Here is a 16349-nt window from a genome sequence, read left to right as displayed (position 1 = left end):
GAACAGTTGAGAGGCACCGCAGATTCTTAATTAGGACTCCAAAAAACAATCACTCCTGACAGGTACTCAAGTAATTAATGAAAATTTCGCAGTTGCTTCTGGTATGTATAGAGTTTCACTGCGTGTGGTTTGTAAGTAAAATTTTTGGCTTGATTTTATCAATTTTAGAAGGGTGATTTTTAAATTTGCCATTTGCCATTGCTAAGCCCGGCATTTTTCTTTATTGAGGAATTACTATTAGACAAGGATGGGTTGCTTCAGTGGTGAACATCCTTCACTTTCAAACAATAGGTTGTGAGTACGAATCATTTCAAGAGCAAGGCGAAGAGCTCTCGGAGGAAGAGAATAAAAAAAAAGCCTATTACTATTGACCTCACTTAGGAGTTAGGACACAAATCATCCATCCTTTATATTTGCTTTACAAAACAGGCTATGTGTACGCGAGCTAGAAATGGATAAAAGGCTCACCTGCAAATGAGGAGGTGCTATGATAACATGAAAGTTTGCCCCATCTTGACTGGTATGTTAAAAGTGCTGTTCAGAAAACAGTTTAGTATTCTCATAGGGAAGAATTATATAAAGTTCTTAAAACTTTGAAATTGCGCAAGTTGGATTAAGTTTTGTGGCCTTGGCCTCTTCATCTACATATTAAAAGCAAACGTAATTATCTGCTAAATTATATAGGAAAGGCTTAGTTGAAATATTTGATAAGCTGCAAGCTGGTCAGCTTGAAGAAGCATCATTTTCACATCTTGTCAGGAATTTGCAAAAGAACACATGTTATACATATGCAATGGATACTCACATTACGCACTTGTTCATGTAATTGTTTCTGTTGAAAGCTTTTTCTCTCTGTTTCTGTTACTTGGGTGCAAAATTAGTTCTATGTTGGAGACATTTAACCTCTCACATCGATTGTACAAGAGCTTCTAAAGGGGTTCGTAATTGTCAATATTGCTTCTGGGGTACCTAAATCTTCAAAATCATCTCTTCATCCTAGTTTAATACATATTCTACTTATTTTTATTTGTCCAACTAAATGTTAGACAATGGCATGATCAATCCTAACAATGAGAATGAACATACGTGTTTCCAATTGATTAAACACAAATTTCATAAAAATCACAAGAAAAAGGAGAATATTTAAAAATATTGTTTATTCATGTCATCTTATTCCTCTAATTTATTACATATAATAACCCTTGTATTGCCCAACCAAAGATTAGACAACTGCACGATCATTTAGGAGAATGAGAACGATCATTCTCTTTCCAATAGCATAAGTTCACGGCAATGTGATTTTTTTATCTTCAGACTCTAAAGGGTACAAGGTTAGGGTCGATTTCTTCAGGCATCGACCGTTGATGTGGGAACTTGGGAAGGAGACTGGCAATACGCTTAGCTGTCTCAAGGTACTTTACATAATTGTAAATAAGACCTTCTTTGCTAGGGCTTCTTCCTCTGTAGTTGTTTTCTTTAGTGTCATGGCAACCTAGGTTCAACCCGTGTATCATTTGTGAGCCACAAAAGTTGCAATTGTGGTCTCTCCCTATGAGAGCTTCCTTGAAAGCCTTTTTCTTGAAAGTCCAAGCACCACTCCTCCAATTGAAATGGTACAAAGGGAGGAACCTTTGTCCATAAACAGATATGAATTCTAGTGCTGCTAGAATGAACTCAAATTCTTCCTTCGACATGTAGTAGGGAAAACTGACCCTTGTCCAGCCAGGCTTCACTCCACTATAGCCCTGTTAAGACAGAGAAACTCATAAGATATGAAATATGGCATCCTTATAGTGATGGAATGTAGACGACATAATTAGTGAATATGTAAAAGACTCACCATTTGAATTGCTTCTTTGAAGGCAAGAGAGTGAGGTTCATCAACCTTGAGCAAGATATGTCCGTAGGGTCCTGCACAAGCACACCCTCCTCTAGCTTGAATACCAAATAGGTCGTTAAGTAGCTTAGCGACAAAAGGGCCATGAAGTGGCTTATCTTTCTTGTTCCCTGTCTCTCTCCATAGGTAAAGCTCGTTGTCTTCGCCATTGATGTCACCTGATGTGGAGTAAGTGGTGGTATAAATGAGAAAAGAAAGCACAGCTTGTCTCTTGGCTGTTACATTTCCCAAAACCCATATGTTAGGATTTGGAAGAAGCCTTTCTAGTGCAAGCTCAATGTAGCCGTGCTCCATTCTTTCAATTACTTTGTGACTTATGAACTCTTTTACCCAAAATGATAGAGCTGTTCTCACTTTCTGTATGATTGGTGGTGTTCCTGCATCCTCCCTTTCTTCGATGTTCTCCACGTAGAGTGTGTCCTGGTAATTGTATATTATATCAGGAGTGGTTTTAGCGCAGAATTATCGTTAGAGCCAAGCAGAAAAGGAAAAAAAATTAAAACACAGTAGGTTAGACACTTAAAGGGAGCAGTTAAATTTGTAACTTAAAGTCTTATGATATCTTTCTTTAATGGTTTCTTATAGTGACCAGAAAAATGTGTAGTATCAAATAGTTTACAATACCAAAGAAGTTTAATTTTATAAATAGTTTCATTTTTCCCTTTAACTAGTCAGGATCAAATGGTTTTACCTCAGGCATATTGCCTTTTTTTGTTACTGAAAGAAAAGAAATAACACAAGGCAAGATTCATTATTATTTCCTGCAAACCATAATAAGAGAAATAGTGACGCAGTTGCATACTATTCAAGAGAGTTATTTATTCACTATAAATACGAATCATTAACCTTAAATCTGAGATAATATATTTACGTGAATTTTTTAGAATAAAGTAGAAGAGAAATACAAACTACTACTAGTAACTTGTAACAAATAGTTAAGATAGTAAGGGGATGGAGATAGATGAGAAACTGATTTATCCTTTAAATATGTGGGTTGGTAATGGAAGAAGAGAGCATTTAATAAGAATTCGATTTTGGTTATTGGAATTTATATCATGGTACCACTAAATCTAAGTCAAGTCAATAAAAATTGTTAAAAGTGCAATAGTATTGCCGTCTGAAATTCTTTGTTGACTTATTTAGTCAAGCTCAATACCTAAATCAACTTTCACAAGTTTCTATTTTTTTTAGAAGGAAAATGAAAAGAACCCCATTGTGCCGTTTACACATCAAATAGCAGTCAAAATCATCTATCAAGCTGTTTGAATAAATTGAGCAAATAAACCTTAAACAAATAATGCAAAATTTCATAATTGACACAAAGAAATCAAAGGTGAAAAGGACATTAAGATGAAAAAGAAAGAAAAGAACAAGATAGAAACTTGCCTTCTCATTAAAGGGGTTGACAAAATCAACAGTACCACCACCACAAGTAGATGGAGGTGAAGTTCTCAATCGATAGAGTGCTTTATTCATTACAAGGACTCCTGGTGTCCCTGGCCCTCCAAGAAACTTATGAGGGCTAAGAAAAACAGCATCGTACCCATCTATTTCTCCTGATCTCATCTCTATTTTTGCGTATGGAGCACTGCACCATAAAACACAAATAATGACAAATAGGATTTAGGTTATATGTACTGACAGCTTACATGTAATAGATTTTTAAATGACGGATAGTATAAAAATATCTTATGTTGTTGGTGTATATATAGAAGTTAAACTCGTATATATTTTTTTGGTCATATTCTGACTTCTAACTTTATCCCTTTTTTCATTAAGACGAGCGATGGCTCTTGTATCAGAGTAAGTTCCAGTGACATTACTACAAGCTGAGAATGAACCTAACAATGGTCTATTCGTAGACTTGTAGAATTCAAGCTGAACCCTCAAAGCTTCCATATCCACAAGTCCATTTTCGTCCAAACCAATCTCCACAACTTCTGCTAAACTTTGTCTCCACGAAAGGATGTTAGAGTGATGCTCATAAGGTCCAACAAATATTACCCATCTTTCTTTACTTTCGTTACGGAAGCATTTTGTGAGGACTTTTTCTCTTAGAATTGAAGGGACTGTAATTCCCATAACTTCTTGGAGCCTTTTAATGGCTGCAGTAGAACCAGAACCACAGAATATAATAGCATCTTCTTCTCCTCCCCCTAAGCATTTCTTCACGTAGGCTGCTGCTTCATGCACTATTTTTGTTGTTTGGTATCCCACGTAACTGTCACTGGTATGACTGTTGCCTGTAAAAATAAAGAACAAAAGTTTATGTTAAACTGTTCCTATTTCATGGTCTTAAGGAGGTTCATGTATTGAACTAAAGGAAACATATATACCATAGAAAGGAAGGACGCTATTAGTGATATAATTTTCAATATAGTGAAGGCATCTTCCAGAGGCAGTGTGATCAGCATAAGTAAGTCTACGTTTCCCAAAAGGAGTCTCAAAATCGGCATCTTCACCGATAATCTGAGAACGTAGCCAAGAAAGTTTCTTTTCAGCAGAGTCACTCTTTGATATGTTACCCTTTTCTAGCATATGAAATGACTCAATTCTGCTCCTCAAATCTTCATGTGAAGCAACAGAAGAAGCAGTACTAGAAACAGTAGTATACTTCTTATTGTGCTCTATGCTTTGCCCTCTTAGAGTTTCTCTCAACATGAGTTGCTCGTAATCCATGTTGAAAAGCAAAGAGAATAAAAATGGAGAGAAAATAAAGGAAGATTTTTAGAGTTGTGATGAGAAAATTTAGTGTGTTTGAGATGATGGAAAGAAGGGGTATTTATAGGCGAAACGAGTAGAGAATTTCAGGGGGGAAATTAGAAGGATAATTAATGATGATGAATCTAGGGGATGTGACTGTATTTTCCGAAATACTTAATTGGTATTAAAGTAGAGTAATACCACCTCAGTCTCCAAATATTTCCCAATTGTCGTTTTCAAAAATTGAAGCTACGAATTTGACCAACATTTTAACGTATATCTGTCTATTCCATTTTTTAAATTTACTTGACCAAGAGTAACCTCTTTTTATATGTAGAAACAATTTATATGTAACCTTCATATTTTAGCACAGTTATAACATGCTTAAGATCACAAATCTAGAAATTTAACAGCCACATGAATGCCATTACATGTTTAAGACCGTATGTTCAGTTTCCGGTCAAATTGGTTGACACAAAGAAAATATTGTTTAGCCATTTGCATTTAAGGAAAATAGTAACTTATATATTAATTTTTGTGTAATTTTGAATATCTAAAATTTTCATTAAAAACAAAGTAATATAGTTCGATATAGCTTCAAGAATGGGTCAAATTACTCCTTCACAAGCGAATACTGATCCAAGATTGGATATATGGAGTACAGTCAAACCTTTCTATAACAAAATCGTTTGTTCCGAAATTTTTGACTTTTATAGTGAATGACTGTTATACATCTATAACAACATTTGACGTTTGAATATATTTTGACTGTTATAGACAAAAGTTATCCAAAAATTAATTTTTTTTCTTTTTTAATATTACATATAAAGGTAAAAAAATATTTAAATTCAAAATCTCAAAAGATATGAATATTTCACGAATTAAATGCTAAAGAAATCTAATACATTATTAAAAAAATTCATAACTAAACGTACAAACATTTAAACTCTAAGGCACACAATTAAATCTTTCAAGATTGATGGAAGAACTCCATAATTGTAGCTTGTTTCGTAAATTTCAGTCTCTTACTAGCGGTATAACGCTTTCGGCAAAGATTTGCATCAACGCTTTCGGCAAAAGAGTATCACGTGCAAATCTCTTCAAATAAAAAATTATGATGTGCATATCTTAAAAAATATGAATATATTACGTTTACATAATATTGGCATTTGTCCAATATAAAATATATCATGTGTAGATCTTCCAATAAAAAAGAATGATATGCATATCTTCAAAAAGTATAAATAAATCTTTTAAGTATCTTTTGGCATTTTTCTAATGAAAAATATATCATTTGAAGATCTTCAAAAAAATATAATAATAATAATGTGCATATTTTCATGGAACCTACTGTTATCTTTAAGATATATATTTCTATTATAAGTTTTATATTAAAGTTATAAAATATTTGATTAAAATATCAGAATTATTATTAATAATAATCTTAGTAAATCTATATGGCTGTTATAGAGGGGTAATTTTACAAAAAGTGTACGGTCATAAAGATGATTGTTGTTGTTATAGGTAGAAAGTTATTATATAGAGGTAAAATATAACATAAAAAATCAGTTCTGAGAAAAATTAGGCTTATATAGTGAATGACTGCTATATGTTCCATGGAACTACAAATATATTACATACAAGTTTCAAAATATATAAGAATAAAAAACAACGTAATCTTGTTTCATAAGTTTTAACCACTTGTGTTTGTATCGTATATCCAGTTCTGTTTTAAAAACATTTAAATGAGAGTATATCTATGGGATGAAGGAAGTTGCTTTTTCATTTTCCAATGTACGATTTGGTCAAAATGGATGGCGCCTCAAATTAACCGCAACCTGTAATGGGATTTAAAAGCAAACAAATTAAACAGGAAGCCACCCGAAAAAAGAAAATAGAGTCATGTAAGCAATTAGCAAGTGGAATCTAGCTATAAGAATAGAAGATAGTTTGAAAGGACAAAAACTGCACGAAAGTATTGTGTTTATCATTTTTTCATATTGATATGACCAAAAGAAAATGTTCAGTATTAACTAAAGTTTAATTAATTTGAACCTTATGAAACGGAAAGTGTCAAACATTGTATTTTGAAATAGAGGAAGTAGTTTTTAATTTGTTAGCTGCTGATTCCTTAGATTGGTTCATGAATCATGCCGCGTACAAGGATTAATGGAAGAAATGGTATTTGAATAGAAAAAAATGACTCTGCACAGCTTTTTTATATGTTGTTTATAAATCTACTATGTATAAATATAAAGATCTCTAGTGAAAAAAAGACATAAAATTAAAAACCAATTAACTCAAAACAAGCTTAATTATTTTATTATATGCTCGATATATAGTGGTCTTAATTTCCATATTTGTACCCATCGATTAATGCGAAATAATAGAACCAATCACGTCCATTTTACATGCTTCTATTTTTCTTTCTTGAGCACTCGAACTTTCCTTGGTTATTACTTATTATCCATTTTAGATATCTTGGAAGATTATTTCTCTCTTAAAAAGAGATATTTTATAAATATTAATAATTCATGTTTTATTAATTAAATTCGCATGCATATTGACTAAATTGCACTGACATTCCCTCTAAAATTGGCATAATTTGTGCACACTACACCTTATATAAGTTCTTTCAAACATTCCTCTAAAAATTGCAATAATGAAAATTGAAGGTGAAGAATACTATACAAATATAAGATACCAAAAGAAAAGCAAGAACCAAGTACGAACAGATATTACACCTTTTAAACAATAAAAAATATTTTTTAAGACATAAACATGTTAATAGATTTATGTTAAACATAACTAATTAAGTTGATTACTATACATCAAATCCAGGTCAACAGGCAAGTGAAAATATTTGAGCAAACTGCTCAAAACACCATTAAGGCTTTTATTGTTCAGTAGGTCCTCCTCTTCTCACGTACCTGATGTGCACACCCGTTAAATGCTAGCATTAACTATAAACCTGTACTAGGATCTATGTTGATCGCATCTTCTGAAAATGTCGACGGGGTGTGTGTCAGATCCTCCAAAAATAGTGTATTTTTAATTTAAAGAATCTAATACGGATACGATAATATTTTGGAAAGTCCGTACAATATATACTAGGATACCTAAGTTCAGAATATCATGCTTCTAGAAGCTTTTTCTTCAAAATTCTCAACCGTGAGCAAACTTATATGGGTTACATGTAGATGTTTCTGCTAGTAAATGTAGTACTACTTTATTGAAAACTCATGTAGGTCAAGCTTTTAACTGCATCCAAGAAATATATATATATAGTACTTGAAACTTCTTACGTATACATGATGATGTGGTGAAGCTCTTTTCATTCTTTTCTTTTCTTTTTGTGGTGAAGCTCTTTTCATTCTTTTCTTTTCTTTTTCATGATAGCCTTTTTATTTGCAAGTGTATGAAACTCCATAGCTTTAATTAAGTACATGTTTAACATTGATGTAATCATTTTTCTTATTGAAGACATTGTTATTTCTGTTAAACATAGTTGTATTGATCCAGTTTAACAAGTTCTTCATGGGAAAGTAGATCGTTCCAGAATCTTTTGGTTATAAAATATTGTGTGAAAAATGTGGTCCGTATTCTCTTTCCCACTCGATCTCACAGATAGGGCAAATTATCTTCTTGTATGATGTTTCTATTTTGCTCTTGTGGGGATTTTTAGTGGTGGAGGCATAGATAAAAATAGTAAACATGCTAAGAAGTTGGAATTCAACATATGTTAATTAAGGCAGAAGAGTCAAATGAAGTATTTAATTTTCTTGTGGGATTTAGACATTTAGTATTGCAAATCTCTTCTATTTCTGTTGGAAATTCGCATCTATTTGCACACAGCAAATATTGGTTGAGCGTTAAGCAAACAGACAAAAATAATAAAACCTAAAGCCAATCCTCTCGTAAGCTAATATTTGGATTTTGCATATCTATCAAATTTTCTAACAAAGTCAACATTGACTAACAAGTATAATTCAGAGAATTTTACCTCTGCGCGTAATCCAACTAAAGCATGTCTACAGGAAAATTAACGACGTTGTTGACTGGGAAAGGAACGGAACAAGTTGAAGGAGTTATCATCATTCATATTGAACGATTTTTGGTTCAATTTATTCGACTTCAATTCAATGCCGACACTTCAATAAATTTAGCACGAAAGTTCAAATTGGCTACGTTAAATTTACTATTTCTTCAATTTGAGAAATTATTCCGAATCATTTTTTTTTTTTAAGATTTAGACGTCTGAATCTGAATACACATCTGAATATAAGAATTCAAGATATGCATTAAGATTAAAACATCTGAATCTCAATCACATATGAATATTAAGATTTGTATTAAGATCTGAATACTAAATAATTAAGACTGTTTGTTTTTTAAGATCTGAATGTATAAAATTTATCTTTATTTAAAAATTAATAAACACAAAATTCAAATAAAATACTAATTAATCTAATATTTTATCAATAATATATATATATATATATAATTTTTTTTTTAAATATGGTAGTTAGTGGTGGTGATGGCTAACTACGGTGCTTGTGAATGTCGACTAGAGACAGTGTTTGGTGGTGGTTTTGGTTGATGGTGGTGGTTCTGAATAATAGCTAGTGGTGATTGAATTGGTAGTGATGGCAATTATGGTTGAGAATGATTATGGTATGTGGTATTGTGATGACCCAAAATGTCATCTTTAAATTTAATAATTAATTCTGTGTTCTAAGACCTCAAAAAGCACTATTTATCATTACTCGACTTGCGTGTGCAGTCCGAAACTTTTTCGAAAAATTTAAGGTGAAAAATGAATTAAAATATGAATTAGAGCTTTAAAACTCAACTAAGTTGACTTTGGTCAACATTTTGAGCAAACAGACTCAGATCACTATTTTGATAATTTTGGTAGGTTCGTATCGTGATTTGGGATTTAGGCGTATGGCCGGAATCAAATTCCGAGGTCTCTAGCCCGAGATATGGAATTTTGATAAAAAATTAAAAGTTTAAGTTCAAATAGTGACCAGATATCAAATTATGTGCAGACGGCCCCAGAATAGAATTTTGATGATTCCAACAGCTCCGTATGGTAATTTTGGACTTAGGAGCATGATCGGAATTTTATTTGGAAGTCCGTAGTGGAATTAGGCTTGAAAACCCGAAAGTTGAATTTTTGGGAAGTTTGACCGAGGGGTTGACTTTTTGATATCGGGTTCTAAATCCGATTCTGAAAATTTTCATAGCTCAGTTATGTCATTTATGACTTGTGTGCAGAATTTGAAGTCATTCCGAATTGATTTGATGTGTTTCGACACAAGATATAGAATTTAAAAGTTCAAAGTTCATTGATTTTGATTTGAGGTGCGATTCGTCGTTTTGATGTTGTTTGATGTAGTTTGAAGCCTCGACTAAGTTCGTATGGTATTTTGGGACATGTTGGAATAATTGGTTAAGGTCCCGAGGGTCTCGGGTGGATTTCGGAAGGTTAACGGAATGGATTTCGGACAAAAAGGAACTGCTGGAATTTTCTGCTGCAGAAGCTGTTTTTGGACAGCAACCAGTGCAATCGCAGAGCTGACTTTGGAAGCTTATATCTCACAATTCATAAGGAATCAGAAAATGTGCAAACCATGAAAGTTGTAGTCGTATGATTATAGGATCCAGAAAGTTAAACTATGCATTATTTGGACATTTGTACAGAAAGTTATGACGGATTGAATGAAGGCTGGTAGAGCAGTTTCGCCAGAAATTCTGATGCATGCAGCTGACTTTGGGAGCTTATATCTCGCAATGCATAAGGAATCCGAATAATTACAAAACACGAAAGTTGTAGTCGGTGGATTCTAGTTTCCAGAAAGTTAAACCATTTATCATTTGGACATTTGTATATAAAGTTATGATCAATTGAAGTAAGACTGGTAGAGCTGTTTCTGGTAGACTTTTAGTGACGAAAAATGGACTTGTAGTGACGGATTGGCATAAACTTAAGGACCAAAACTGCTCATTTCATTCATTTCGTTTTGGATTTTTGGAGCACGGTTTTTGGACGATTTTTGGGCGATTTTCACGGAAAAACATTGGGGTAAGTGTTCCTTATCCTATATTGATTATATTTCATGATTCCATACTCATTTACATCATGAATCCGTGAATTTATGGAAGAAAAATCAAGATTTTTGCAAAATCTTCCAAAAACGAAAATTTAAGATTTGGAGGTCGAGTTGTTATCGGATTTTGGTAAAATTGGTATGGGTGGACTCGTAATTGAATGGGTTATCGGATTTTATAAGTTTCGCCGGATTCCGAGATGTGGGCCCCACGGGCAAATTTTGAGCTAATTTCGGATTTTAATGAAAATATAATATTTTCTTATGAAAGTGATTATTATAATTTTTGTTGACTGTATGAATTTAATTATAACTAGATACGAGTCGATCGGAGTCGAAAAATCGAGGAAAAAGCATAATACTTGGTTAAATTGGAGCAAATCGAGGTAAGTGACTTGTCTAACCTTATGTGGGGGAAATTTCCCTAGAATTGGTATTGATGTGATTATTGAAATATGTTGAAAGTCGTGTGCACGAGGTGACGAGTATGTACACGGGTTAAATTGCGAAAGATTATATTTTTAAATTGTGTAGATCACTGTTGCGCATTTATTAAATTATTTTATCTTGTTATATTCTTCATCATTGATGTGAGATATATACTTCAAATTTGTTTGATCTTTTCTTACTAATTGTTTTACCTGTTTAGTTGAAACTTGGTTTCTTTTATTCTGTACATTATTTGAAGGTTGATTTTCTTTAAATTAAATATTATTAATATGAAGTATTTGACATTTTTAAACTTGATATTGAAGCAACGTAGTAAAGATTTTGAAATATTATTTTCCTAAATTATTTACTCCTGGATATTTTTATACTCATTGTGAGGGAGCCGTGAGCTCTTTATTGTGGAAGAATATTATTGATGAATTATTTTGACATGAGCTGTGAGCTCTTTATTGTGGAAAACTATTATTGATGATTTATTTTGGCATGAGCCGTGAGCTCTTTATTGTGGCAAACTATTATTGATGATTTATTTTGGCATGAGCCGTGAGCTCTTTATTGTGGAAAACTATTATTGATAATTTATTTTGGCATGAGCCGTGAGCTCTTTATTGTGGCAAACTATTATTGATGATTTATTTTGGCATGAGCCGTGAGCTCTTTATTGTGAAAAAATATTATTGTTGAATTATTTTGGCAAGTTAAATTATTTGAGCACTTGAGGTGCAAATTGTGATATATTGTGATATTGATACGCATGCGGTGGTATAAGGTCTGGGTGTTGAAACGCATGCGGTGAGATAAGGGTGGCTTGATACGCGTGGCTAGTAGGGGAACTACTAGAAGTCATGCGGTGTGATAAGGGTGGCTAAAACGCGGGATGCTATTTCGGGAAAAATATTTTCTTTAAATAAATTGTGAAGGCTCCCGCGGTGATATAAGGAAATGAGATATTGTGAATTTATTTATGATTTGGGACTACGAGGCGGTACCTCGGGAGTGCCCTTGTTGATATTGATTTATGGCCATAGTTGCTTTCGCTTAATTGTTGTGATTTTTATAAAGTTGAAGGAAATTCTATTTAGACTCCACGAGATATTATTTGTAATTATTTGATGTCATTAAATGTGACATACTATTTGATTCATTTATAATGTCATTTTATTTTACTACATTGATAAACATTTTACCATGCCATTATTATATTCCAGTAGGGCCTCACCTGACCTCGTCACTACTCTACCGAGGTTAGGCTTGGCACTTATTGGGTACCGCTGTGGTGTACTCATACTACGCTTCTGCACATCTTTTTGTGCAGATCCAGGTACATTTTACCAGCTAGACGTCAGTGAGTTACCTGCGCACGGAGACTTCGAGGTATATCTGCCAGCGTCCGCAGACTCCGGAGTCCCCTTCTATCATTTTATGTTACTTCCTTATATTTTATTTAGACCTTGACATATAGAGACATTGAGAATAAATTCTTAGAAGCTTGTGACTTATTTCTACCGGGTTTTGGGAGTTGAAATTGTTTGAATTATAGTTTATTTATTTCAGATATTTATTATTATTCTGCATTGATAGGCTTACCTAGTCTTAGAGACTAGGTGCCATCACGACATCCTACGGAGGGAATTTGGGGTCGTGACATTAATAATGGTGGATGATGATGATGGTTGTGGTTGTGATTGAGGAAGATGGTGGTAGTTTATAGCGGTGGGCAGTGCCGGCTATGGTTGTTGATGGAGATTGGGTAGTTCGTTGTGGTAGTTGAGGTGGATGAGTTTGTGGTTGTGATTGAGAATGATGGTGGTGGGGGTAGTGGGGATTCTGGGTGGTGGTTGTCGATAATGGTGGCGGCTATGATTGAGGAGGAGGTGGTGATGGTGGTGGTGGGTTGCATGGTAATAGTTGATAATGGTAGGCGGTGGTGGCAATTAATAATGAATGTGGATGATATCATCTTAATGAAATTAAGTCTTTGTTATAGATCTTAATCATACAGACCTATTAAGACCTATCAAGTGGTTGTAAAGTAAAAAAAATAAACATAATTAATGATTAAGATCTGAATAATTAAGATTTAAATTTTAAAAATAAACACATTTAATTTCAGAGATTTGAATAATTAAGATTCAAACCTCCATTAAATGCAAACAAATAGGCCGAAGATTTGTTTTCTTTTTAAGGAAGGAGTACGGTGGATGTAGATAAAATCTTTTCTCTAGTGGGAAATTAGGTATAATTCCCAACAAAATATGTATTGACCAGTTACCATTTTCTATTTTTTTTTACTCTTTCTCTTCTCAAAGAATTTCCAATTTCCACCCAACAATTGCGCACAACTCAAGCTTGTTTCACGTTCATTAGAAATGTAGCTAGGAACAGGGGCGGAGCTAGTGTGCGAATTTAGTAATTTTGGTTCAAATCTTGTAATTGTCTAAGAAAATTTAATGAATAAGTACAAATTATTAATTTTAGTAACTTAAGTTGACAAGAATCTCGAACTCATAAACTTTAAATTGGTCAATGACTAGGAACTCCAACTAATATATTGTCGGCTTCTGAAAATTTTCAGTCAACCCCTAGTTTACATTGCCAAAATATATTTCGCAATTGGGAACGAAAAACATTCCTAAAATGGTTAGTACTTTATTTAGCAGAGGTAGTTCTATTACCGCCGGCTTTGATCAGCATATTGAATGAAATATAATTTCATAATTCTAAATTAAGTCCTATATAACTTACCGATGATCTATTTGTTTATTTCTTGGGTAGAATAGGACTTAGATTAACTTGTCCTTTGAAAATGAGTGATACTTCAAAATTTTACAAATTAAATTATTACAAGTTACAAAAAACAAAGTTCATATAAACATAGAAATAAGTGTATTACTGATCGCGTAGTAAAAAAAATAGGCTCTTATTTATTTGTACGTCGAATCATTGCGTAGAATAATTACTCTAGTCGATTTCAAAATTTTGCTAATTTACATACTTATTCATATGACTTTTGGTTTAAGACCTATTTCACGTAAAATTTCACATTTGCACTGGCTGCTTTTGTTCAATAATGTGTATGATCATTAGCAAGTCAGGTGAAAAAGAATTCGGCAAATTGGAACATAAATCTATACACATGGAATGCCAACTGAATTGACTAGTTCATGAGAATGAACTAATATTCTTTTCTCATGTATGAAATTATTGTACCTTTTTATTTGGCATGACTATCACAAGAAAATTAAAACTTTGTGTTTACATCAGTGATATATAAAGAGGAACTCGTATATATATATATAGAGAGAGAGAGACCTGAGAGTATAATAAAGCACAATCATGGGTTGTCCAACTTAAGTACCATTATCATATATGAAATAATTGAATATAACTTAAGTACGATTATCATATATGCTCGGAATTATTTGAATGTGATTAATGATGACGACTCTGCATAATGAGTGATCACCCTCCATTTCCAATCAAGAGGTTGTGAGTTCGAGTCACTCCAAGAGCTAAGTGGGGAGTTCTTGGAGGGAGGGAGCCGAGGGCCTATTGGAAACAGTCTCTCTACTCCAGGATAGAGGTAAGGTATGCGTACACACTATCCTCCACATACCCCACTAGTGAGATTATACTGAGTTGTTGTTGTTGTGCTCTCCATAATGAGTGATCTCTTGTAAAGACCCGTAAACCATTTACTACGGTCAAATTAATGAAATTATTAAATTAAATTGGAAAGGTATTCGAACTCGCAAAATCATTGTTATGCGTGAATCACTCGATGTAATTGCATAATTCCATTTCATATAGTATATTGAGGTTGAATAAGTATATTGAGCATATTTATGAGTAAAATTATGAATTTGTTGGACTATTGGAAAACCCTAAGTAATGGTATGAATGAGGTAGGTGGATATTAATGTTGATGGTTTGAGTGGCCAAAAATGAACTTCTTGAGCATTTATGAATTGATGTATCTCTCACTCCAACTATGGAGGCTAGGATTTTCTCAGTTTTCTTCTTCATTTTCTTCTGTTTTCCTTACTCTAACAGTTAACGCGGGGGAAAGGTGTCACGACCCAAAATCTCACCTGTCGTGATGACGTCTATCTCAATACTAGGCAAGCCGAAAATCTCAATAAACCACCATATCTTTTAAAATTTAAAAATAAAATAATTAAATTCAACGGAAGAAATCTAACAATTTCAAATATCACACTCCCAAAACCCGGTATCATTGAGTATATGAGTATCTAATATGAATACAATGTCTGACCGATAAAAACCACTGTCCGAAAGTATAGAACAATACAATAATTGAACAGGAAAGAGAGACAAGGTCAGCAGATGCCAAGCAACTACCTTGATAGTCTCCACTGATAGTACTCTGAAATCTAACAGTCTCCGTATCTGAAAGCACCTGGATCTGCACACGAGGTGCAGAGTGTAGCCTGAGTACAACTAACTCAATAAGTAACAAGACTAACCTCTGGGCTGAAAGAAATGATGAGCTCCGCAGGTATAGTCCAGTAAAAATAATGGTACAGAAATGTAGGCATGCTTTCAAGTTCAACAGTTAAACTCAGTACAAGTGAAATAGATCAATACTGCATGATATGAAGAATATGACATCTTAGTAGAAAAATCTCATATAAATACTGGTCACAAATTATCCGGTCACTCGGTACTGTTTATGGCCAATCTAGCCCAGGGGTGTTCCAACCCGTATATAAATACACATCGACTGACAGTCAGTCACCCAGTACCATATAAGGCCAATCCAGCCCTGGGATAATTTTATCCCCAAATATAACTAATACGGACAAGATCCATGTCCAGGTAAACTCATTACAATACAAATAAGTAAGGCAAGTCCATGCCCTGGGAAATCTATCCTGAATATATATAATCATCGTAAGTAAGGCAAGGCAAGTCCATGCCCTGGGAAGTCCATCCCGAATATCGATGATCATCGACGCTCATTAGGGGTGTGTACAGACTCTGGAGGGGCTCCTTCAACCCAATTGCTATAAATCAACATCGCTCACTCGGGGTGTGTGCGGACTCTCTGAGGGGCTCCTTCAGCCCAAGTGCTATATAAAGCCGATATGGCCTACTGCAGGCTGGCAGTCCCGATCCGTATAATAATAAAGTCAATAAGGCCTGCTGCAGGAGGGTTGTCCCGA

General features: G+C 33.8%; 1 protein-coding gene across 1 annotated transcript; it reads right to left on the bottom strand.

Moving 5' to 3' along the window:
* Positions 1 to 1086: 1086 nt before the first annotated feature.
* LOC107805609 (uncharacterized) lies at positions 1087 to 4760 on the bottom strand. The gene is made up of 5 exons (XM_075228349.1): positions 4234 to 4760; positions 3634 to 4140; positions 3284 to 3489; positions 1841 to 2317; positions 1087 to 1745 (listed from the first exon to the last, which is right to left on the bottom strand). Exons 1-5 carry the CDS (start codon positions 4574 to 4576, stop codon positions 1311 to 1313), a joined length of 1968 nt encoding a protein of 655 aa, XP_075084450.1. The 5' UTR covers positions 4577 to 4760; the 3' UTR covers positions 1087 to 1310.
* Positions 4761 to 16349: the final 11589 nt, after the last annotated feature.

This window comes from Nicotiana tabacum, chromosome 13 (genome assembly GCF_000715075.1).
Source record: "Nicotiana tabacum cultivar K326 chromosome 13, ASM71507v2, whole genome shotgun sequence".
Classification (NCBI taxonomy): Eukaryota; Viridiplantae; Streptophyta; class Magnoliopsida; order Solanales; family Solanaceae; genus Nicotiana; species Nicotiana tabacum.
The sequence above is the reverse complement of the archived record's forward strand: the minus strand, read 5'-3'. Positions and strand labels throughout refer to the sequence as shown.